At 40.3% G+C, this 24781-nt stretch overlaps 1 protein-coding gene across 1 annotated transcript; it reads right to left on the minus strand.

Annotated features, from left to right (window-relative positions):
* Positions 1-286: 286 nt before the first annotated feature.
* On the minus strand, positions 287-21227 carry LOC307040686 (E3 ubiquitin-protein ligase pellino homolog 1-like). The gene is made up of 7 exons (XM_079683793.1): positions 20998-21227; positions 9767-9969; positions 6662-6791; positions 5328-5429; positions 4397-4594; positions 3051-3239; positions 287-2182 (listed from the first exon to the last, which is right to left on the minus strand). The coding sequence occupies exons 2-7, from the start codon at positions 9850-9852 to the stop codon at positions 1604-1606; spliced, it is 1284 nt and encodes a 427-aa protein (XP_079539919.1). The 5' UTR covers positions 9853-9969; positions 20998-21227; the 3' UTR covers positions 287-1603.
* Between the last annotated feature and the right edge of the window lie 3554 nt (positions 21228-24781).

The raw sequence follows: 24781 nt of genomic DNA on the forward strand, positions 1-24781 counted from the left end.
GCTAGTTTGAATGACTTGGTATACTGCAGGGTAGCTGGTGAATTTACTCCACTAAATGGTTCTTATTTCCAAGTGGGAGGTTGGCCTCACGATGGCGCCATTTATGTTTTTATTTCTTGTCTGTATTGTAATTTTATTTGGTTTAAAAACTCAGTCTGAATCTTTGTGTTTTCAAGTCACAAGAAATATATTTGTGTTATGATACAAAGCTGGGATTAGGATCATTGCTGTACTCAGTTAGAAAACCACATTGCAGAGGAAGCTCACTCGATTTCCCACACAATAATTAAATACAGAAATATTAGTTTATTCCCCAACATGTTTACATTTCCCTTTTTCCCATAGAAAAGCCTTACAAATAGACCAAAGACAATGAAACCAAACCGTGTCTTAGTGTTCATTTCTCTTTAAGGCTGTTAGATATTGCATTGATTTACAAACACATTACTGAAGAGGTCAAGGAATAAATAAAGAGTGAGGCAAATTATCACAGTTTTGTCCAGGGAAGAACATTCACCACTTAAGAGGAGGACAACAAAGCCTGCATCATTATACACGTTCCAAAGAGGGCAGGCATCAAAACAATACAAGTATTTATAATGCTCAAAGTTAAATTAAGTTATCAAAAGGAATCAGGGTTATGTTTTTCAGACAAGGCAGGATGATTTTGCAAAGTGCAACAATTACAGGGAATACATTAACTGCCAGTTCCTCAACTTTCATGTACTTTAAGGCGAGGACATTACAGAGTGTGAGGAATCATCACAGTTTAGTCCAGGGAAGAACATTCACCACTTGAACAGGACAACAAAGCCTGAATCAAAAACCCAATACATGTTTTTATATTGCTCAAAATTAAGTTAAATTAAGCGATCAAACAGACTCATGGTTATGCCTTCTGTTGTTTAGATAAGGCAGGGTTGTTGCGGGATGATTTTGCAAAGTGTGACAATTACAGGGAATACATTCACTGCAATTTACAGTTTAGACCAGGGAGGAACATTCACCACTTCAGAGGAGGACAACAAAGCCTGAATCAAAAACCCAATACATGTATTTCTATTGCTCAAAAATTAAGTTAAATTAAGTTATACAAAATTAAGTTATAGAAAGAACTCGTTTTTCTGTTGTTTAGACAAGCAGTCTGAGGTGTCTCTAGTCCTTAAACATCCTCTTGAAGTTAATGCTTATTATTTAGTTTACATGTTAAACAATAATTCTCTTAAAGTGTGAAGAGACGGATATTCTTTCATTGCTCGTTTACACAACAGTCAAACTACTTTAAACTGGATTTATGGGCGACTGTGGCTGCGAGGGAGAGCGGGCGTCTTTCCACCAGAAGGTTGTGGGTTCGATCCCAGCCAGAGCAGTCAACATGTCGATGTATCCTTGCCCTCAGATACTGAACCCTGAGTTGTGAGTGAGTGTGTGAGAATGTTAGTTCCTAGAGAAAGGTGCTCTGTATGAATGGGTGAATGTAGATGAACTTGTAAAGCGCTTTGAGGGGTCGTAAAGACTGGATGAAGCGCTATACAAGTACAGTCCATTTCTCATTGGTGGTCGAGGACACTCTTTTTCTTCAGCGAATCAGTCTGAGGGGTCTCTAGTCCAGCGGGCTCTGGAAGATGAGTCTGATGCAGCCGGCCTCCCCGCTGAGCGCCTCGATGCAGAAGGGGCACGCAGAGTGGAAGGTGTGTGTGCCGTGCGGCAGCGGGATCTGACTCCAGTACGCTGCCGTCTTCGCCGAGCACACGTGTCCACAGGGGATGAATGTGTGTGTGGGCGGCTCTGCGTCCAGGTAGAAAGCCGCCTCGCAGCCCAGCCACAGGGGCTTGTAGGGGCCCCTCGTGCGGCACATGGGGCACTCTCTCTCCTGGCACTCCGCCTCCACCTCGGGGTTGCGGCGGCCCCCCCAGCCGTGGTATCCGTGCACGTGTCCGCAGCGCAGGTAGGCCCACGGCTGCTTCTCGTCCAGGACGTCTTTGCGCCGCATGCTGGGGAAGGCGAGCGTGTTGAGGCCCACGGGGCACTGCGGACGCCCCGCGTTCAGCTCCTGCCTCAGGGCCTCCAGGTGTTTGACGGTGGGGGTGTGGGCGAGGCCCTCCGCCGTGCGCCACAGCAGGGTCGCTCCACACAGGTCCACCAGGGAGCCGTCCACCAGCTCGTTACACTCAGGCTCCATCTGGAGAGAGAGGAGCAGATATACAGTGTGACCATGAGTCCTATTGGAATGTCTTTTATAAGATAAGGACGGAATAAGAGGAGATAGGACACGATACAACGATAGGACAAGACAAGTTATGCTACAATACGAAGCGATATGACACAATAAACAACTCGATATGACACGACACAACTAGATATACTATAATCTGATGCAACAAATGCAACGATACGATGCAATATGACACGACAAGATTAGATACGCTACGATACGATACAACATGATAAGATACCATAAGACAAGACACGAGACTATACGATAGGATCAAAAACGATTTGAAAAATATGCTTAGTTGTCCACGAGGATATTTTTTTGGGGTAACACTGCTGCATGCAACTTAAAATATGAATGAAAAAAAAAAAAGAATACATAGGTGTTATAAAATGAGGGAAGAAATTCTGAAAACTATTTGATAAAAGTATATACATATGAAACAGTTGCTGGAATTGCTTTTTGTATCGTCACGAAAGAAAGCTTGAGCGGTTTCCTGCCTCTTAAACATCTTCTTGAACTTAATGGTTATGATTTCGTTTACATGTCAAACAGCAGTTCTCTTAAAGTGTGAAGTGGAAGATATGATGTCCTTCTTAAAGCTTCCATTGTTGCTCATTTACACGAGTCAAACTCAACTTTGCTCAGGTGCATTTCTAATGATCCACAGATGGTGGCAGTAATGTGCAAAGACAGATATCGATGCACTGACAAAGGGCCAGGATGAATAACTACATGTTTGTTAGAAACACTGAATGTTTACCTTAAAACATTGACTGATGTGTTTACATCAAAAAACAATCTACAGCTCCCGTGCAGAGTAAGGCTCACCCACCATCTTGCCCCTCTGCTGAGAGGACCTGGTCTCCCTCAGCGTGAACACGTTTCCACAGACGGAGATCTCCCTCCACAGGCCGGGTTTGGAGCCCTGGGTGAAGCCCTGTCGGGGGTGCATCACCAGAACCCCGTTGGTGGTCAGTCCGTCCATGTGACCGTCCTGCATCCTCCATTTAGCTGCTTTCTCCTGAGAAAAAAGTTACAAAATATGACCTGTTATTACACAGAACACATAACATGATCCATAGAGAGGCGAAGCCCCTCCCTTTCCGGGGGAGCTCCATGGGACCTTATCTCGGAAAAAGTATGTATTGAAGTCAATGGAGAGAGAAAGTTTATCTTTTGATCCCGTTTGAATTGTGCCACGAATTACACACATGATGTTTGTCAATTTAAAAGATAATTTTGCAAAATAAAAATGTGTCACACTTCTTTTGTGTGAAACCGCTCAATGAACTACATCTCCCATCTCGCACCACGTTAGCACATTTCACTTCTTTCTTTCAGAATGAGGCGCAAAGTATTAAAAGAGGTGAAAATCACTCCAAGTCTGCGCATGTTGAGAGCTGTACATAGACACAAGGGGAGTTAGTCGGTTCCGTAAGAGCCAGCATGCGGGACCGGGATTCTGGGATTTGTAGTCTTTCTAGTTGCGTATTTTTCATATTCTTATATTTCAACAGTTTTACGACAAACTGTGACTTTTTTGACATGGAAATGATTTTTTAAGATTGTCAAACATCATATGTGTAATTCGTGGCACAATTCAAATCGGATCGAAAGATAATCTTTCTCTCTCCATTGACTTCAAAACATAATTTTTCAGAAATAAGGTCCAATGGAGGTCCACCGGAAGGGGAGGGACTTCGCCTCTCCATAGCATCTTCTGCTTTCTACATGCTACACTTATTTAAAAAAAAACTGTTGCTGGTACTTGTTGTTGTCCACCTGGATCTGTACTTTTCTTTAATTGTAATTTGTGTCATTTCTATATTCATAATTGTATGTGTGCCTCTTATTTAATAGCACATTTTTTCCTCTGTACTTTTGCTGTAACAACTAATAATAATAATAATAGATTACATTTGTATAGCGCCTTTCAAGGGACCCAAGGCCGCTTTACAAGCTGAACAAACAAAGAAACAAAGAAACAAAAAGGGGCAAATAATATTACTGTGATGGGTTAGGGGTCAAAGTACTGTGCAACGGTACAAAATGTGTCAACAAGAAGTAGTGACCTTGTTCCTATAAAAATGTCTGTTAAATTAAATGTAGTGCAACAACTTCGGTCTTATCGACACAGAGCAGTATCCCCCTCTAGCTGCCCCAGTTTCTGCAGCCTACCCCGAGGAAGATGTTCTTGGAGGAGTCGAAGCCGGCGGCGTAGATGCGTGCGGTGAACGGAGCGTCTCTCTGGCAGATGATGCGGCAGGCGAATCGGGAGATGGTGCTCTGAACCGTCTGACCGTCCACCTGGATCTGACCCCCGGGCAGCGTGTCCGTCACCACGTAGTCAATGGGAATCTCTGTGGAGCGGCCAATCTGTGATGAAGCACAGACAGGGTTTATAATAATAATAATAATAACAATAACAATACATGGGATTTATATTGAGCTTTTCCTGATGCTCAAAGACCTGCACATGAAAATGATGCAGATACTTCTGTATAGTGTCATGTACTTTGTATACTGTGACAGTGAGTGGATGAATTCGCCTCTACTTCCCAACTGTCTCGGTAGATAAAGTATAGTCCCTCCAAGCTCCCTTTCAGTAAAGATGTCGTCAAAGAAAACTTAAACAGTTTTTCATTCTTCACATATTGAGTCATAAGATATATTGGGTAAAGAATGAATCTGCAGTTCCTCGGATAAAACATTTGACCAAACTTTTTAACGGATGTCAGTTATTGAGCAACGACAAATGTAAACGTGGCTTTTTCTTAACATTAATATCTGGAATCTTTCTCAAAGCTATTTCTTTGAAGCCGTGTTGATTCCTATTTCAATTTCCAATTCCTCAAATGTGGTTTCTTACTTTTGGTTCCGAGTTTTATTTGGTCTTTCATGAGTTAAGGAAATTCTGCCAAGAGCCAAAAATTGTGCAACATTACAAAAGCATCACGAATAGAAAAGGCATACAGTTTGACTTGTAGGTAGTTGTGTAATCCTTTTTTTAGCTTTCCAGAAACACAAAGATAGATCATGAGAGGCTACATTTAGTCTGTGATCTGTGTATCTGCAGGAGCATCAGGTAGAGTCAGTCGATGCTACAGACCTGGAACATGTCCGTGCCGCCGTCCTGCGTGTACTCCACCACCACCGTCTGTGCCCGGGACAGAGTGTAGGAAATACTGTGCTGCTCCTTGTTGCTCACAGCCTGCACAAACACAAGAGAGGCACTTTTAAAAATGCATTTAAGAAATGAAAAACATACCTGTTATTGTTCAATGATAGCATATCTTATTTATGATTATTTATGATGCAGTAAGTCTTTAACAGAGCAACAAAAGTGCAAAGAAAATCTTGTTTATCCTGATAACATAACAGAAACAGAACAGATCAGCGTTTACATGTTTGTAACCATCTGCTATATTGCAGTTAATGCTTAATGACTGCTACTATAGGAGAGGTACAAACGGAATAATTAGAAATGTCTTGATTTGGTCCATCTGACAGTACCCATCAAACTCATATGGCAGGAAACTACAACTTTGTGATTGTAATGTAAATAAAATAAAGTGCTTCCATGTATTATAAGTAGATTGCAGGTACCCCTAGGGATGCATACCGGTATCACCAAAATACAGGTTACTGGTGGCTACGGTATACCGTACCAAAATCAGATCCGATAAAAAAACAATTACAATTTTTTTTTTTTTAAAGTGAGTCCGTGGCCCGTGATGGCGGGTGTTATAAATCAGATTGCATAATCGTTTTTTTTCATATTTTATGTATTTTTCATTGTTTGTTTAATACTAGAAAGTTAAAAGTCCCACAAATGAACTGTGATGGGATTTGGTGTCTCTCACCAGTGAAGGCAAATGTTGATTTTAAAGATGAGATTTGTTTGTTTGTGCAATGCCGAGATCTCATGACCTTTATTCTATTATTTATTTGTTCTCTAGTCGAATCTCCGGTTTAACATTAATTATAACGGTGCTATAACGGTCTGTTTGCATTGACAAGATGTGCTATTCACGCGGCACACCTGATGGCGGGTGTTATAAAAGATATTCCATAATCGGTTTTCTTCATATTTGTAATGTATTGTTCATTGTTTGTTCAGTACTAACAGGTCCAAGAAGTCCCACAATTGAATTTAATATTCATTTGACATGTTAACTATATCGTAAAGCGCTTCATGGGAGTAATTGTGGGATGATACATTTTCAAAGTATCACGATATGTATCGGTTGAGTATCGGTATCGTTCAGTGGTATCGTAAAAAAGTCAACGATATGCATCCCTAGGTACCCCACACAAACACATTAAATCAGTAATATCCAAGAGCGTGAATTCCCTCTCCGTCTTCTTTTATGAACTTTGAAAGGTCCTCTGCGTTCCCTGTCATAGTGCCTGATGTTCTCTACCTGAGTTCAAAGCGCTCACCTTGGCAGCCTGAGGCGTGCACGAGGAGTGCACGGTGCTCGGTTTCACGCCGTTGGCCTTGTTCCTGCGACACAGAGCGAAGCGGCTTTTCCTCCTCCCCTTGTCACCGTTTGGCAGAGAGCCATTACACCTGAACACAACATGGGAAACGTCTGATTAGAATCACACAGGATCTGCACTGAGTGAACCTGGAAGTGAACAAGTTAAAATGTGTAAAAGCACATATTAAGTTCATTTAAATCTACTAAAAGACATTAAACTATACAGAGTTATGCTGACAGCTAACCAGAGGTGGGATAAAGTCATCGTTTAGCAAATCACAGAGTAACTATCAAATCTTGGCTATAAAACCCTCAAGCCAAGAACAACAAGACGATGTGTTCCACGTCCAAAGCATCCACCTGTTCATTGAACCAACCTGAGGTGAGGTATCATCATGTAGATATACGTCTATTCTTTAACCAATTTATACTTATTTCAAATAAAAAAGCTACACGTTTCAGAAAAGTAGAATCCATTTCTGTATCTGTTTTTAATCTATTGGAAGTTTGTATGTGTGTCAAAGCTCTTCTAACCCCAACGTGTGCTGGCCCTTTCTCCCTCACCTAACAGGCAGATTTCCCAAACATTATTTCGCAGCTTTCACTGGAGACAGGAAGCCTGGTGGGTAAACGTAAACTACGTTTTGCACATTATTGTCAAAAGGAAAACTATGAAAGCTATGAATCTGTTGGAGGTTTGATTAGGAGTGTTTGTCTGGAGGTTATCTGCAGAGCCAGCCTGAGGTCAGACACACATTTGAGTGGAGCCATTCTTCCACAGGATAATGCTAACTTCCTGCGTTTCAGATAAAGTGCACCCACCTCCTTTTCTTAGACAAACCCACTGTGGCTCCACTGCCTCTGTTTTCACAAACTATGCGTCTCTTTAAAATGACACCCTGCGAGCGGTGTAATTGTCAGTTACATGGTCTCCCAGACTGTTGGGTTCCACATGTGATACGAAAGCAAACAAAAGGTCTGAAACCACAGCAGCCACAACTCTCCTGACGTCTCTCTGATTCCGCAGTGAAAGGCCTTCAGGCAGGAAGTGAGCTGCATTCTTCTCTGCGGTGGAGCTTCTACACGTTAAGCTGGACCAGGCACAGCTTCTGAACTATTTCACACTGTACTAAAGTCCCACTGAGATCAAATGAAGTTATCTATTCAATCTTTTTTATCTGGAGAAATGTCACAGTGTACACATTCTTATCTGCACTAAAAGGGTTTGCACATTTGAAGCAACTTGTGCAAAGTGTGGGCATTCTCCTTCAAGTGCTTAGACCTCACACAGCAGGGTATCACACCTTAATACATGTTCAGGACCGGACCCCATGTGTTCATAGTAGTGTCTCGGATCACAAACATATAAGCTGTCATAAAACATGTGGTCAAATTGGAGACTTAAATCACATAACTACTGATGAACAAAACCGTTTAAGACAATTGTATACAGGCTCATACAGTACATAAGCAGCCATACACATTGTGGTCCGGCTGCTTATGTATGCTTGTTGGAGCCATAATGCATGTGTCTTTGTTTGTATTTTATCTGGACGTTTAATTAATTTTCTACACAAGATGGAGTATTCACTTGTGTGTGTGTATACATGTAATCACTGGGTGATCAGGTGCAGGTGTTTTGGGACGGAAGCAAACAGTTTTCGAGCGTGTCGGCCGAAGCCGTGTCAATATGAGCTGTGTGTGTTAAACCTGTCTGTATTCAGCGTGACTGACGTGCATGTATTGATATCTGAATGGTAACAGAAAGGCTATGTGGACAACAAAATAAAAGGATTGATGGATTGAAAGATATACACTCGTATGGACATTGCTTGAACATGCGTCCGAGCTTACTTCACCCGTTCCCTCAGTGGCTTGAGTATGGATAAAATTAAAACGCCACTACAATGCTTGTGTTAAAACAACATTTGAATTGTAAAATATTGGGCTTCTTGTGTTGAATGATAAACATTTTTGAAGAACATTTCTAGAAACTACCAAAAAATGTGTTATAATTTCCTTGAAAGTATAAAAGTAGTAAGCCCTATGACAGGGGTGTCCAAACTTTTTTCACCGAGGGCCGCATACAGAGAAATATACGAAGGGCTGGGCTGCTCACTAGAGGTATATTGCCTCATACGTTCAGTTATAAGTTAGCAAAATCAATCAAATGTAGGTAAAGTATGTGAGCGTTGGCAGTTCATCCCTTAAAGCAGAAGCCTCACATTGATTACAATAAGGAGAAATAGGAAGGGTCTATTTCAAGCTTGTAAATAACTCATTGGGCTTTTTACTTATCAACTAAGATATGTTAGAAAATGTTTCCAACTTTAATCGAATGAATTAATTCGAAAAGTGGTTTTATTAACACATGAATACTACTGTGTAATATATGTGTACAGATATATTTAAGAAGTACAAGACAAGCACAAGTTTCATTTGTGGGACGTATAACATTATACTTTTTTAATTAGCTGAGGGCCGATTCAAAATGGTCTGTGGGCCGCATTTGGCCCCCGGGCCGTAGTTTGGACACCCCTGCCCTATGACATGGTAGTGTTTGTAAATCTCTGTTAAACTGTCGTGAATAAAGCGTAGTCCCTCTGGATGTTCACAGGTTACTCACACATTAAGGTACAGCAGATTACTCCCATCTGTAGCCGGGATGATTACAAATACAAATGTCCATCCTGGTGGAGGATAAAGATTTACTCTTATCTATTCTATTCCATTGGTGGGTCTCGTAAAGCAGGTGTTAACTGTCGTATACAGTAGAACTATCTTAAATAGAGCCGAGCAATATGGATTATATCACAATCTTTTTTTAAGTAATGTGGATATAATGAATTATGAACACTTATGTACAATCTGATTTGAATACTGACACTTTACTTTGTGAACTGTGAAGTAGGAGCCAGATGTAAAAACAGAAGCTGTTCTCCACTAAATGAAATGGTCAGCAGTAAAGTGCACATTGTTGAGGGCTCAAACCGGCAGAACCAGAACAGCTCGGGGGCGTCGATGATTCAGACGTTTTAAAACCGCAGCAGAGAAAGCTTCTTACCCCAGAACAATGAGCTCTCCATATTTCACTGGTCCTTTGGTGGAGGCCGGGGAGGAGGGGATGTTTTCCTGACCGAGAGAAAACATGTGTGCAGCCTTTCAGCGGGAGGAAGGGTGAGGAAGAGTGAGGAAGAAGGAGGAAGGGTGAGGACTTTCCCAGTGTCACCCTCAGAGCGTCTCCATCAGCACCGCTACACACATCACCTGCAGACAGAAGAAGAAGAAGAACTTTTGACTATGCAGTTTTCAGAGTAGGAATCACTTGGGATTTACAATTTAAATAAGCTATGAGACAAGAAAACACACACTTTTATTTGGTACGGCAATACAACCAAGTCTTTATACTGGGGATCTGGACCCCAGCACAATGTGTTCATAGTGCCTGATATCAAAGACATCAAATATCTGCTCAGATTTACACATTCATCACATTATTGCTCATTTGAATAGCAATTTGAGAACATTGTATGCAGGCAAAGTTATTATTTTTGTTGTTGCCAGTATGTTAAAATAACATCTGAAATGTTAGATCTTTGACTTCTTTTGTTGAGTAAAAAATGAGTTTGGAAAAAGTGCTTTTTGACACCGGGGATATTTCATTTAAAATATAAAAACAATGTTCAGACTTTCATACAAACAAACACATGTAGAGGCTGCAACACCACACTATTATGTCCTGCTACAATACAACCATACTGTCTTTGTAGTGTGATCCGGACCTCAGCTAAATGAGTTCTTTGTGCCTGATATTAAAACCACCAAATATCTGGTCAGATTTACACATTTAAGCCCATAATTCCACATTTAAATAGCCATTTAAGGCGGTTTTATGCAGAGAAAGTACTTTTTTCAGCTGTGATGTTTGAATAAAGCGTACGATCTTTGGCTTCTTGTGTTGAATGAAAAAGGGGTTTTGTAGAAAAACATGTTTATAATTCTTGAAGTACTTATTAAGATAAAGTTGAACTTTACAGAGAAAGCTTCACTTTGTGTCTTACATTTAAAATGGAAATAACTCTTAACACATAGAGTCTTCAACACACCATCATTCATTGGTTCCTACAATACACCCACACACTCTTTGTGTTGGGTCTGTGCTGCAGACAATGTCTGAATTCACTGCCGGACACTGAGCAGCGTTGTGAAGAGAGTGTTCATGACGGGGTGACTCACAGCGTCACACTGGGACTGATGTTATGATGCTTTGTACCGTGAATAAAAACAAGCCGAGTGTCACTCAGACGCACAACTCTGATGTCCAGAGGCCTAACAGGACCTAACGTCACTAAAAACCCACGAGGGATTCACGCTGTGGTGACGAATTAACCTGTTGGAAACCAAAGAGGGTTTAGGGTTCAGATAAATTGACTTTCATATATTCTGGTGTTGGCGAGTGTTTCTCGTTAGAGGGTCATAATACTCAACTGGTAGAAATCCCCGTTTTTTTTTTTTTTTTTTTTTAAATAGGAGGCCCTCCATTAAGGATCCTTTTCTTAATGGAGGGTCAAATAGCAGGTTTCAAAGGAATAAACCCAGAAAACTCCTTTTGAAAATTGTAATAACAAACATACCCAATGTTACCTTCAATTCTTGAAGAAACCTTTGTTTGCAGCGCATGTGTATAAGGTGAACGAGGAATCTAATGGCGCATTTCCACTGCAGGGCCTCGCTCGGCTTAGTACGGTATAGTTAGGACTTGGTGGGCCAGGCTCACTTTATACTGCGTTTCCATTACAGTTTAGTAGCTGGGGAAGTAACTATAGTAACGCAGTGTAGGCGGGGCCGTGACGTCATCTTCAATGCGAAACACAGAAAATCAACATCAGCTGTTAGCACTCAAAGCTCCTCATGTCTGTTCAGAAACTAGAGAAAAGTTAAACAAGTACAAACCACAGACTGTCTGTGTCATGGCGAGTACAGTCGCTGCTTTATTTATGTCTGTAGGCCGTTGTTGTGAGTGTGGACGGTCGGAGCATATACTGCGTTAGCTTAGCCGAAAACATGGAATTTAAAAAACGGACCGGGTTTGGCAAGGCACGCTTAAACCATGTTACGCGCCGCAGTGGAAATGCGCCGTAATTGTAGTAAATCGGTCTATGAACTCTCACACAACTTATGCAGTACAATGCAAGTCGAATTCATCTTGTTGTGAACTCACTACATCCCAAACAGATGCATTTGCACTAAAACTATGTTATTCAATCACTTCCACTTCAACTCAGATTAACACAGGCGCAAAACTAAGTGTTTGGCTTCTATTCATCGAAAGGCTTAATTTGTTTGAGGCCTTTTAGTCAAGAAAAACCTTTAAAAAGTCTAATGAAAAAGACTTATGACCACAATGTCTTTCCAAGCAATGTGCATCTCTGACTTTAAATTCTATACACCGACCTGACCACCACAAAACATCTTCTTTTGGGAATATTTGAAAAACCATCATTTTAGACATTAGCTGCAACTTCCCAGATAGTCGTTCTGCTTTTCTGTAACATTTCAAAAAGGCACATTTACATCTGCTTGTCTTTTTCAGCAAGAAGCATTTCACTGAACATGTTTTCGTGTAAAGATGTTGTATTTTGACCTCAAAACATACAGAAATATCAACTAGTGAACACCAACGCACGATTACATGGACTAGATGTCTCCAGATGTGTGCTGGTTTCTACAGAAGTGTGGTCAGCCTCTTTATTATTGAGACAAACTGATGAATTCAAGAAGAAGAACGGTAAACAGGATGTTTCATATCTAACAATATTTTAATAGAAAATGTAATTTTATCAGAAGAAAACCTCACGCACAAAACATTCCCTAAATGACACTCAGCTTAAAGACATCATCCTTTTCAAATGAAAAAGATTGGCTGGATAAACTTGAATATTTAATCAAACTGAATGCCGAGAATGAAATGGGTTAGTTAAAGGTTGTGGTTCAAATTTGGAGATTACAGATGTTGAATCGTGTTAGATATTTAAGAGTCAGAGGGAAAGCATCTGCAACTCGAGTTGACCTTTTGATTATCATCTCTGCAGACCTTCATGAACACTAAGTTCCTGACATTTCATTAGCCTACTTCCAAGCAGCTTCTTCTACAACACCCCCACTCAAACCGTCCCCTCAGCAGCAACAAGTCTCCACTCTGAAGCGGTTAACAGACATCTGAGATAACATCTAAAAGTCTAACAACAGGAAACACAAGCCGTGCCAAGAATTAGTGTCAGGGTGTTGTTTGAAGAAGAGATGGTGAAGATGATAATCATGATTCTGTGTTACCATGTGCTGAAACAAACTTGGCCTCATTTAACCTGAAGGACACATCTACCCAGAAACCTTTCATCATCACGTTTTCTAAGTAATCAAGTCAAAATGCCTTTTTAGTTGTTACTGAACGTCAACAGGAACTACGTTTACAGATGGTTGATTATATCATCACCAAGTAGCTAGACTGATCACAAGATTAGATGCGTCAGGATTTGTCTACTGTAAATGAACGTACTTGGCAGTAGAACAACAAGTCAACAACAAAAAGACAATGATTCGGTGCGTTCACATCTGCCTTGTATAGTCCGGTTGAATCGAACCCTGGTGCGTTTAGCCGCTTGGTGCGGTTCATTTGGGTCGGTGTGAACACAGTCCGAGACCTCTTAAGTGAACTAAACAACCGGACGCTGGTCCGCCTAAAAGAGGTGGTCTCGGAGCGCTTGCTTGCGAACTCTGGAGCGGTTCATTGCTGATGTGAACGCAGTCCGCACCAAAACATAGGAAGCTTAGTATTTACGTGTCACAAGAACGTGGATGTCTTCAACATCTTTAGCGAAAGAGTCTTTCAAGACATCTGCGGTTGTTTAGTTAAAGAGTGAAGCAGAATTAAGTGTTGAACAGTGTCGTGTAAAGTAAAAATTCTCCGTCAGCTACATAAAAGTAAGAACACCTGTCGTCGGTGAAACGCCCCTCCTTACTGCAGAACGTCTCATTATACGTGTTATAATGCTTTTTAACGGACGTTGTCTGATTATATAATCCTATGCGCGAGCCGCTAGTGTCTGTTGATCTCCAGATTAACAGCAGCATGAGAATAACCTGCCGAAAGTGCCGATGCTCCATGGCGAAGGCTCGGGTAGAAACTGCTGGGATTTGCGTTTTTACCCCCTTAATGTCTGACCAATGGTTGAACAGCATTTCCGAGCACATGACTTGTGTTTAAAGTTTATATTCCGTTTGAGTTTTGCCCGTGTGAACGCAAACCGAACCTTCTGAAAAATGAAACAATGTAACGAACTGTCGTCTGGTGCGCACCAGAGAGCGGACTATTAGGTGTGAATCCAAAGGGACCACTTTTGCCAATAAATCCCAGCCACTGGATCTTCAAGTAAAGGCCCCGAACACTTCTTCTACCACAAGTTAGCTTAGAAAAATATGATGCTCAGCTATCTTTGTATTTAACCTCTGTATATCTGTGTTATATTACATGTCACTTGTTAGACGCTTTTATCCAAAGCAACTTACATGACTCACTTATTGAACCTTTGACCCCCTGATTCGAACACCAACGCACAACTCACTGCACCACACGCCTATCATATTACATTACATTCAAATTCAATTCAAAGGTTTTATTGCCATATGCACAAAGCTACAGTGTAGAAACGGCCTGAGCTCCTCATTACATGCATGTAGCTGGCACTTTTGATCCAAAGCGACTCAAATACACTTCTAAAACATTCCTATAGAGCAATTTGGAGGAGGATACTTGTTGACATGTTGACTGCCGCTGGTAGAGATCGATGCTATGAAATGTGTGATTGGTAGACTCAACAGCCACACATATCACTGGTTGTATACAGTGGAGGAAATAAGTATTTGATCCCTTGCAGATTGTGTAAGTTTGCCCACTTACAAATACATTAACAGTCTATAGGTTCATTTTAACAGTGAGTGTACTGTTCTCGATGTGTTGTACTGTCTCAGTGTGAACATGAGGCATGTGGCGCAGTGGGTTGTGCGTTGGTGTTGGGATCAGGGGGTCACAGGTTCAAACCCCACTGCAGTCAGCATGTCGTTGTGTCCCTGAGACACTTCACCCAAAATTGCTCCTGTGGGGATTGCCCACAGTATTGAGTATGTATGTAATGTAACAGATTAAACAGCCAGCCAAACTCTTACACTTCTGACTTAAGGTGGGCAGAACAGTGAGAGTAAGAATATCAAAAAGAAAATCCAGAAATTCAAAGATAACAATTGATTTGCATTTAACAGTGGGAAATAAGTATAACTTACCAAATCTGCAAGGGATCAAATACTTGTTTCCTCCACTGCATATATGTAGTTTATGGGTTAAAACAAAGATTCCTCAGAGGGTGATTTGACTCTTTGTCTGCGACACAACATGTGGCTAACCTCTGCCCAGACTGTAGTTCAGTGCTGTTTATAGACCGATGCTTCCCTCCTCCTCTGACCCATTTCCTGGGGGGGAAGCCCTGCGGCATGTTGGGAGTCTGTGGGGTTCAGCGGGGTGAAAGAGGTGTATCATGAGAAGAGCCTCAGCGCTCCATCATGACCGGAGCTTATGAATACAGCCAGTGAACAGCCGAGGGACAGAGAGCCATTCAGCGCCTGAAACTGGAGCCCAGATAGAGAGGACCACTTCTAAAGTGACTTCACTCCTCTGCAACAACCGCTCTTTGTAGTCCCTTTCCCTCTCGTGATGAAGACCCAACGCCTTCCCCGCCCAAGTCCGACATGGAGGTGAATCACCCGTCAATGTTCAAAGCTGATTTTATCCCTCGCTTGTGACTCAGATCTCATGTTTTGTGGTGAACTACACAGAGCTGCGTGGACACGAGGAGCTCCACACAGCTTATGAACATCACCATGGCTACATGTAAATCTGGTTTTTATTTATTATCATAGACACAACAATTACAGGGAAGTTAATCTTAGATCTAAGGTGCCATCGAAAAAAACGAACCAATGATCAAATATAACTAACGTTTAATGAATACAATGACATATATTTGTGGTAGAAAATAATATCTGCAGATGTAACTGTATCATATATCTGTTTGTGTATTTGATGATGATTTGATTTACCATTAAATATTTATTTTCATGTTATTATTCATTTAAAAAAAGAATCTAAGACATAAAATACGGCCGAAAGTAAAAATATGTGGACAAAATATATAAGAAAAATGTAATAAATATAATATTTTTGCAGTAGAAATAATATTAGCACATGTCAATCATAACTGCGTCTGTGTGTTTTTGTCTTCAATACAAGCAATTTTTTATTTACTTTTATTTAAAGTCATTATATAAAATAATACAAGGTGTATCAAAAAGACATTATGAGTGCACATTTTATTTGATTAGCTTATGACCGTGTGTATGTTCCTATGGTTTTTAATTTAATATATTAATATACATTGTATATTTTATTTTTATAAATGTTCATATTCTTAATATGTTCTCAATAATCAGATTATTTTTATGTTATTTATTTAATTATTGATTTACTTTCTCTTTCCATTGTCGTAATTACAGTCTGTAGATTAGTTGATGGCTTTATTTGACGAGCGTATTATTTAATGTTAGAGATGTCCCGATCCGATCACGTGATCGGGGATCGGAGCCGATCACGTGATTTTCAAAAGATCGGAAGAAAAAAATTGGGGATCGGGATTTTTTTTTTTTTTTTTTTTTTTTAAATACTTTTTTTTTTTTTTATTAATTGTTACAAAACAAAAATGCCCATGTTCAAGTCTTAAAGTCATCCTGAGGCCTTAGTTTTGGTTTCAAATTACACAACATCATGTATGTGTTGCTTCTTTGGGGCTTGTTTTCATAGACCTGGTTGCTTATTTCTCTCAAATCTGGCAACAGAGTGGGCAGGGCGCAGTGTCTAATTGTAGCAGTAAGCTAACGAGTACTGAAAGCTTTATTTTGTTTTGATCCAATGCTGCACAACTGAACTGATCCAATGCTGCTGTGAAAGAAAGAAGCTATATCCATGTTGGATAGAATATCCAATTTAAATAAAAAAATAACCTTAAGGGAAAACTTGAATGCTTTTTTTTCTCTTAATGCATTGCATAAAGATCGGATCGGGAAAAATCGGTATCGGCTAATTGTCAAAATCAAATGATCGGAATCGGATCGGGAGCAAAAAAAGATGATCTGGACATCCCTATTTAATGTGTGATTATTTTTGTATTGCTTGATTTTTATTTGTCTTTAACGATATTTATTTGTTGTTCTTTTCACTATCTCTGTAAAAGCGACTTTGAGCACCTGTAAAAGCGCTAACAAATAAATCTATTATTATTATATTATGGAGGCGTGTGGCGCAGTGCGTTGGTGTTGGGATCAGGGGAGCACAGGTTCAAACCCCACTGCAGTCAGCATGTCCTTGTGTCCCTGAGACACTTCACCCCAAATTGCTCCTGTGGGGATTGTCCACAGTATTGAGTATGTAAGTCGCTTTGGATAAAAGAAAGATGTAATGTAATATCAATGATCTGAAAACCTGAGCGAGCCAGAGAGGCTTATTTATGTCTGTATTCTCGAGTAGCAATAGTTAGGGCTTATACATTTGAAAGATAAGTTAAATAAAAAATACTCTGATACAAACAGAGCCTGCGCTACAGAGAAACAGGTTTTTGAAATCAATAATAGCATGACAACAAACTCACAACTCTCAATGCAACAGAGAAAATAACAGAAATCTGCAAAAGTGACTTTATAGCCCTGAATAAAAGCCTTAATATGTTAAAGGACCCTTTGACAGGTAACCACACAGAGGCAGAATGGGGGTACACTCTGAGAGCTATTTATTTAGAGAGGCAAGGTAAACAGGTAAACAACAAGGCTCTCTCATCCCCTGAGGCCTGCACCACGAGGGGGAATAAAGTGGGTCAAGCAGCCATCTTTGTTTGGTCTTATCTCAACTTTTCCGGTATCACAGAGCTGGCTCACTTACAGGCGGTGTAAATCACCATGGTAACCTAACCTATGCTCCGGAGCCGGTTAACTTCAGAGGAGAAGATAACGACCTGAAACCTTTCCAACTGCAATGCAATGAGATCACTCTAAACACACAGCTATACATCCTACTGGTTCCTGATCATATACTGACTTCATGATTAACCATAAACAATCAATGCCTCTGCAGATAGCTGTTACACATTTTACATTTGTACACTTGAAAACAAGTCTTCTAACAAACAAAGGGATAGTTTACACTAAATAACTCATGTTGATTGAAGCTGCTATTGGATTGCAAGGTTTCTCCCCTTCCCAACACCTCCAGATTACTGAGATACTTTTACACAGTTACTCCATCGCTGTAGCTCAACACAACATGAGGCAACTTTGGGATAATAACCTCAATTCAGAATTAAAGGGGCCCTATTATGCTCTTTGGGGTTTTCCCTTTTCCTGTAGGTTTTGGTGCATGCAAACGGTCTGCACACCACACTGAAACGCCTTAATTGGACAGTGACATCACTACGCAACACTCACGCTTCTATTGGCTAGCGCTCCAACACATTGTACGTGATAGGCTAAGGGGCGGGACATCTCTAAGCGGTTGACCAATCACAACAGAGCCGGCCAGCTAACCAATCAGAGCAGACTGGGCTCTGGTTTCAGACAGAGGGTGAAAAGAGGTGCTGCAGCACAGGTAGTATGAGAACAATAGAGAGCTTTTTGAACATTAAAGCATGGAGACATGTCCAAGTAGAGACACTACATACTGATATACACCTGGAAATGAGTTCATTCCAACATTAACTGACCTACAACCTACCAAATACAGAGCAGTTTCTCACTGAAAGGGCATCATCAGCCGGGTGAGTTAAACTTTTCACACCTGCCCTGAAGTGGAAACCCCCAGCGCAACACACACACCCACACACAACCCAGTTAACCATGACAACACACACAGATAAAGTCTGTGGCTGTGAAGTGTCTGGGGGAAGCTAATCAAACTGTCTCCATCACAGGCGGAGGGGGTGTGTGTGTGTGTGTGTGTGTGTGTGTGTGTGTGTGTGTGTGTGTGTGTGTGTGTGTGTGTGTGTGTGTGTGTGTGTTGGTTGGAGGGACAATACAATCAGTGTGCACTAATAATTCAATTAAGAGCAGATTAAGGCAATAGTCTGGTCCCATTACTGCTCCGTGTAAACAGTTTAAACACATTATTTCACATGAGTAACGACCTAAATTGGGACACATCTATCCAGATTAACAAAACTGGGTTACTCATCAATCTTTGAATTAAAGATTAAAGACGTAATGCAGCACTTTGGCGATTTAAAGAAAGATCGATATCATAAAAGTATTAAAATCATCATAATCACATTAAAATATAAGGTCCAGGTTTTGAAACTAACTTTTTTATCCAACTGCCACGAATCTACCATCCAAATGTATGACCATGTGGCTGCTGAAGGAAGTAATTCTAGCAGCCACCTGAATATTTTATCATCCAATTACTATAAGTTGCTATTTTTATCCCTTATTTGGTCCTACACTATGTTCTAAAATAGCCAAACATGGTATACTGAACATTGTTATCCCTAAATAACTCCCTAAACAATCAGAAAAGGATAGGATAGGCAAATTATTGTTATCAGTAAAGCAGCTTCCAGTGATATTTTTGACACATTTTAGCTGTTAAAATTAATGATCTTGTGTCAAATCATGCATAACGGTAAAACTTTTTTCAAATGCTGTTAACTTTCCACATGGGTTCCTTCAATAGATGTTGTATTAGAGGTTGTAAGCCACACAAATTATAATGTATCTCATATTGTGATCATTTTCTCTTAGTAGATGATGTCCTTAACAAAGGGGATATCATATATTAAGGTTTAAAAAGGATAAACAGTTCCTTTGTTACCCAGAAACGTAATCTTATATTTAATAACATTTAGCTGATGTGGGGTTTTAACAGGCAAGGCAACCCACTATAAAAACAGCATTAAACAATATATTCATATTGTCATACTGATTTCACCCATATCACCCAGTTCTGATTGACAGCTTGAACTGGGACCCTCTCCTTTATGTCAGCTTTAATCCACTCAGACTGAACTTTCTCCAGGTTTTAGGTCAACGTGTGCGTGTGGAGAAGGGGTGTCTATAAGCTTTTAAAATGAGTGGACAGTTGCACACAAAAAAGGGCCAAATTTCAAGTTTCAAATGGGGAACAATAGCAGCGTCTGTGGGGACAGATGCTCCGAAGGGACGGTGCATGCTAATCAGTTTGTGAGGCTGCAACAAAAGAGGCCAGCTGGACGGCCTGACAACCACAGCCACTGCTGGAGAAGTGTTTGGACCACAGACTGCAGATATACACAAAGTAAAAAAGTATAAATACACTTGGCTATATGTGTAAACACCCCTGAAAAAAAAACGTACATTCAGAATTAATTACCCTATGTACTTTAACCAAATGAACAAACATTACGGATTGTTTGAGAATATTTTACAGTGGTGGAAGAAGTATTCAGATTCTATACTTAAGTGAAAATACTCCTCTACAAGTAATAGTGTTGCATTCAAAACCTTCCGAAGTCGAAGTCTTGGTTGTTATTATAACCTAAATGTACTTTAAGTATTAGAAAGTAGTCAAAGTGCAAATGTTCCCAGTCAGTTGTACTATTTATATATAGCTGATCCAAAAAGGGGTTTAAAATGTTTATTTAGCTTAAAAAGAAAATACTTCACCCCTCAGTATTCTTAGAACATTGATATTCATCAATCTGAAATATGACTTTACCTGTCAAACAAATAAAGTTGAGTAAAAAGTACAACAATTCCCCTTTAAATGTAATTTAAAGTTGTATTAAAGATAAAGTAAAGAGTAAATGTACTTAGTTACCAGTGATGTAAAGTGCCTAAGTACATTCACTCAAGTAGACTTGTCCTTTAATTGAGTATTTCTTAGTAGTTCTACTGCAACATTTTGAATGCAGGACTTTTACTTTAACAGAGTATTCCTACACTCTGGTACTACTAACCTAAGCTTAAACATTAAAGTAGTGAAGTAAAAACTACAATATTTCCCTTTAAATTGTCTTGGAGTATTAGTATAAAGTGGCACTTAAAGGAAATACTCAAGAAGTACTTCATATGTGTACTTAAGAACAGTGCTTGAGTGAATGTTACTTCCACACTGCAGTTGGTAATGTTGTTAAAAATGTAGTCAAACAACTTTTTAGACACCAAACTCACCAAAGTTACGGTCGTCCTAATGCCGTTTCATCACCGGAGAGTTTCCGTTCCGGTTGCCGACGGTGTTAGCTGTTTCTGGTGCTAAATGTTCCGGTAGTTTGATAGTTTTAATCGGCAGAGGAGTCTTAACACAAACAGAGAGCTCAACTAACACCAAATGATCTGCGTGGAACCGTCACAGGGAACTCTACCTACTTCTCCTTCTTCTTCTTTCGTGTTTATTGGCGGTTGACAAACCAACTTGTAGGTGCATTACCGCCACCAACTGGACTGGAGTGTGGACAAGAGACTAAGCAGAAAACAAGAAAACAAAAGAAACAAAACAAAACAAAGAACCAAAACTCTAGGATTATTTTAAATGTATCGATTTCTCTTAGAAACTTAATAGTCTCACAATATATATTGCCTGATGTTTTCCCTAACAGTCCTGATAGCGACAAGTCATATAATTTTGCTTTCTTCAGTGTCTGGAAAAACACATTTCTCTGAGTACTATATTTCCTGCAAAGCAGTAAAACATGCTCAACAGTTTCTGGCTGGCTACAGTGCATACACTTTCCGGTTGGATGCCTTCCTATTGTACTTAATGTTTGATTGAGACCTGTATGACCTATTCTTATCCAAGAAATGACATTTTCCTCCCTTCTTTTAAATCCCACCTTCCTTCCATCTCCCACATACCTTTGAATTTTATAAAGATGTCTTCCTGTATCACTAAGGTCCCAATGATCTTGCCATGTTGTTTGTGCATATTTCTGTATGAATGTTTTAACCTCCGCTTTACTGAGTGGAACTTCTATGTCTATGTTCATACTTCTGAGTGTTTGTTTGGCCAGAATATCCACCTGTTCATTACCCTCCACACCAACATGAGCAGGAACCCAGATGAAACGAGTTGCTATGCCTTTGATTTGCATTTTATATAAAATTAGATATATTTCATTTATTATGTCCATTCTAGATGAAAATCTACCCGATCGTATACTCGATAATGCTGAAAAGCTGTCAGATGCAATTACACTATTATGTATTTCTTTCTCCTCTATCCATTTCAATGACAGTACCAATGCCAACAACTCTGTGGTGTATACTGACACATGGTCTGTTACCCTTTTCTTGATATGTGTATTACTCACTGGGATGTATACTGCTGCCCCTGCACGCCCTGTCTCTGGATCTTTGGAACCATCTGTAAATATGATTGTTGAGTCTGAGTGATATCTTGCAAAAATAATTCTGGACTATGCGCTCTACCTACTTCCGGTACGCATTTGAAAATAAAGCTCGTAAATCCAGTGAAAGCATTTAATTGAAGGTAATATAAAGAGAAAGGTGATGAAGGCACACACAGTACTGATATTAAACTGCTTAAAACATTAAGAAGTGTATGGTTACGCAGCTTTAAATCAGTGAAATCATTGTAGAAGAAGATATTAAATATGAATATATTACATATTAAAGGTGGGGTAGGTAAGTTTCAGAAACCGGCTCATTTACACTTTTTGTTATATTCCATGGAATGATCTTAACATCCCGATAGCAATGAATATCTGAAGTGCTTTGACAAAAAATCCATAAAAAAATCTCATCTGTGGAACCCGTCATACTGTAAAAACTACAACCAATCCGTTTAGCCGGCCCGCCCTGTCTGTCAGCCTTCCATCTCGTGCACGCACAAATGTATCTCGTGCCCTCATTGGGCGTCCATTGCAGCAGTACTTCAATGACTCGCCAGCAACAGGCGGCCACTTTCACCATGGCAGTTAGGTTCAACATCGTCTACTGGTCGCAAAAGAAAAAATGTAACGGAGCAAATTAAGAACAAAAAGAAAGTGGAAACTAGGAGAAGTCAAACCAGAGTCAATATCGGAGTTGCTTTGGCTGTGTAGTATTGCTAACCTAGATGTGTTTAGCTTTGCCTGATATGTAACGTTACTGCAGCCTGCTCTCGCGGAGGAGGTGCTCTAAGGAAGTCTGAAGGAAGGGGCGGATTCTTTTTGGCTGTGTACTTTCAAATTTTAGTGCACTCGAGCCGGTTTCTGAAACTTACCTTGTGTAACTTTTTTATTGTATTTTTTTTTAATCTGTAATGTTATGCATGCTGTTTAGGTAACATTGAGCTGTCTTTTCCTCTTTTCTGCTGTAACAATGTAAATGTCCCCTCTGTGGGACTATAACGGTACGTCCACACGGCAGCATTGCGTGCTTCAACGTAGACGCTTCCCATTCACTCTGCATTGGGTGAGGTCACGCTTTGCCGAACTGCATTGTGGTTCCGTCGCTTCGCTTTGCATCCGTTGCTCGCCTCGAAAGTCGAGAAAAGTTCAACTGTCACGGTACGTCCACACGGCAGCATCGCGTTGAAGCTTGCCGGTGGGCGTGTCTGGCGTGCGACCAACAACCAATCACATTAATCTCCCGCCCCGGACACACAAGCACAAGGTTTGATTGGCTAGAGCTTGTACTGGCATATTAATTGATTGGCTGGCGCTTCCTTCGAAGCTTGAAAAGTCGAACTTTTCTCAACTTTCGAAGCGAGCAACGGAGGCAAAGCGACGCGACGGAACCGCAATGCAGTTCGGCAAAGCGTGACGTCATCCTATTCAATGTGAATGTTGAAACATGCGACGCTGCCGTGTGGACGGCCATAAAGGTCTTCTAATTCTTAGCAGATATACTATGTGATGTATATATTATATTATATTGTCAGTGGTGTAAAGTCACCAAGTGGTGTAAAGTCACCAAGTAGATTTAGATTTAGTAGATTTCAAGTTCTTTTACTTAAATACAACTTTCAGGTACTTGTACTTTACTTGAGTATTTCAATTGTTTGGCTACTTTGTACTTTTACTCCACTACAATTCAGAAATACATCGTGTACTTTAACGCCACTAGATTTATTTAATATCTTTAGATACTTTGCAGATTTTGTTTACTCAAATAAGTCATTTGACTTATGTACAAGATCTAAGTACTTCTGCCACTTCTGTTTATTATTCAATAGTGAAGAAATTGTCTTTCACAATAAAAGTTCTCCAATGCCTCTCTATTTACTTGGGTAGACACTAATGTTACAATATATATATATATATATATATATATATATATATATATATATATATATATATACAGTATACTGTATATATAATGCTTCTCCTTGTTTTCTCCCTTTTTAACCAACAAGTCAGCAGTAATATTTGTTTTGTTAGTCATTTGCTTTTCAACCTCAAATGTGTATCAAACAGGTAAGACTGATTTGAATGCTGCTCTGATATTTTTTCATGGCCAAAGAGGCTAATCTCCGGCAGTGGCTCAGTCAGTGGGGGCTTGGACTGTGAGCCACAGGGTCGTTGGTTCAAGTCCCCGACCAGACCCATAATATGGAGTGTGGACTGCTACTTGGGCCGTTTCTCAATGTCGAGTACACATGCTGCAGAGCCACTATTTCAGTAGAGTGGCGCAGAATGCCAGTCCTTCGGCGCCACTCGATGAAGTAGTATACTTGAAATAGTTGCTCTGCAGCAGGTTTACTCGACATCGAGAAACGGCCTTGGAGAGGTCCCAGTTCACCTCCTGCCCTGCCGTGGTGCCCTTGAGCAAGGCACCGGACATCCCCCTTCCCCCCCCCACTCCCATTGCTCCCCGGGTGCTGTACAATAGCTGCACTGCTCCTAGTACTAGACTCCTGGTATTAGGATGGGTTAAAAGCAGAGAACAATTGTCCCTGTGTGTGCTGTGTGCTCTGCATGTGTGACCATTAAAGAGGGTCTCATCCCTCCCATTT

This window comes from Notothenia rossii, assembly GCF_949606895.1.
Source record: "Notothenia rossii genome assembly, chromosome: 1".
NCBI lineage: Eukaryota > Metazoa > Chordata > Actinopteri > Perciformes > Nototheniidae > Notothenia > Notothenia rossii.

Bases quoted from the DNA above. Each gene is read 5' to 3' on its own strand.
- LOC307040686 (XM_079683793.1), bottom strand. From the start codon at position 9,852: ATGTTTTCTCTCGGTCAGGAAAACATCCCCTCCTCCCCGGCCTCCACC. The intron at 5,430-6,661 runs GTGAGCGCTTTG...GTGTTTGTGCAG, and splicing joins GCACGCCTCAGGCTGCCAAG to GCTGTGAGCAACAAGGAGCA. The intron at 2,183-3,050 runs GTGGGTGAGCCT...CTCTCTCTCCAG, and splicing joins CTCAGCAGAGGGGCAAGATG to ATGGAGCCTGAGTGTAACGA.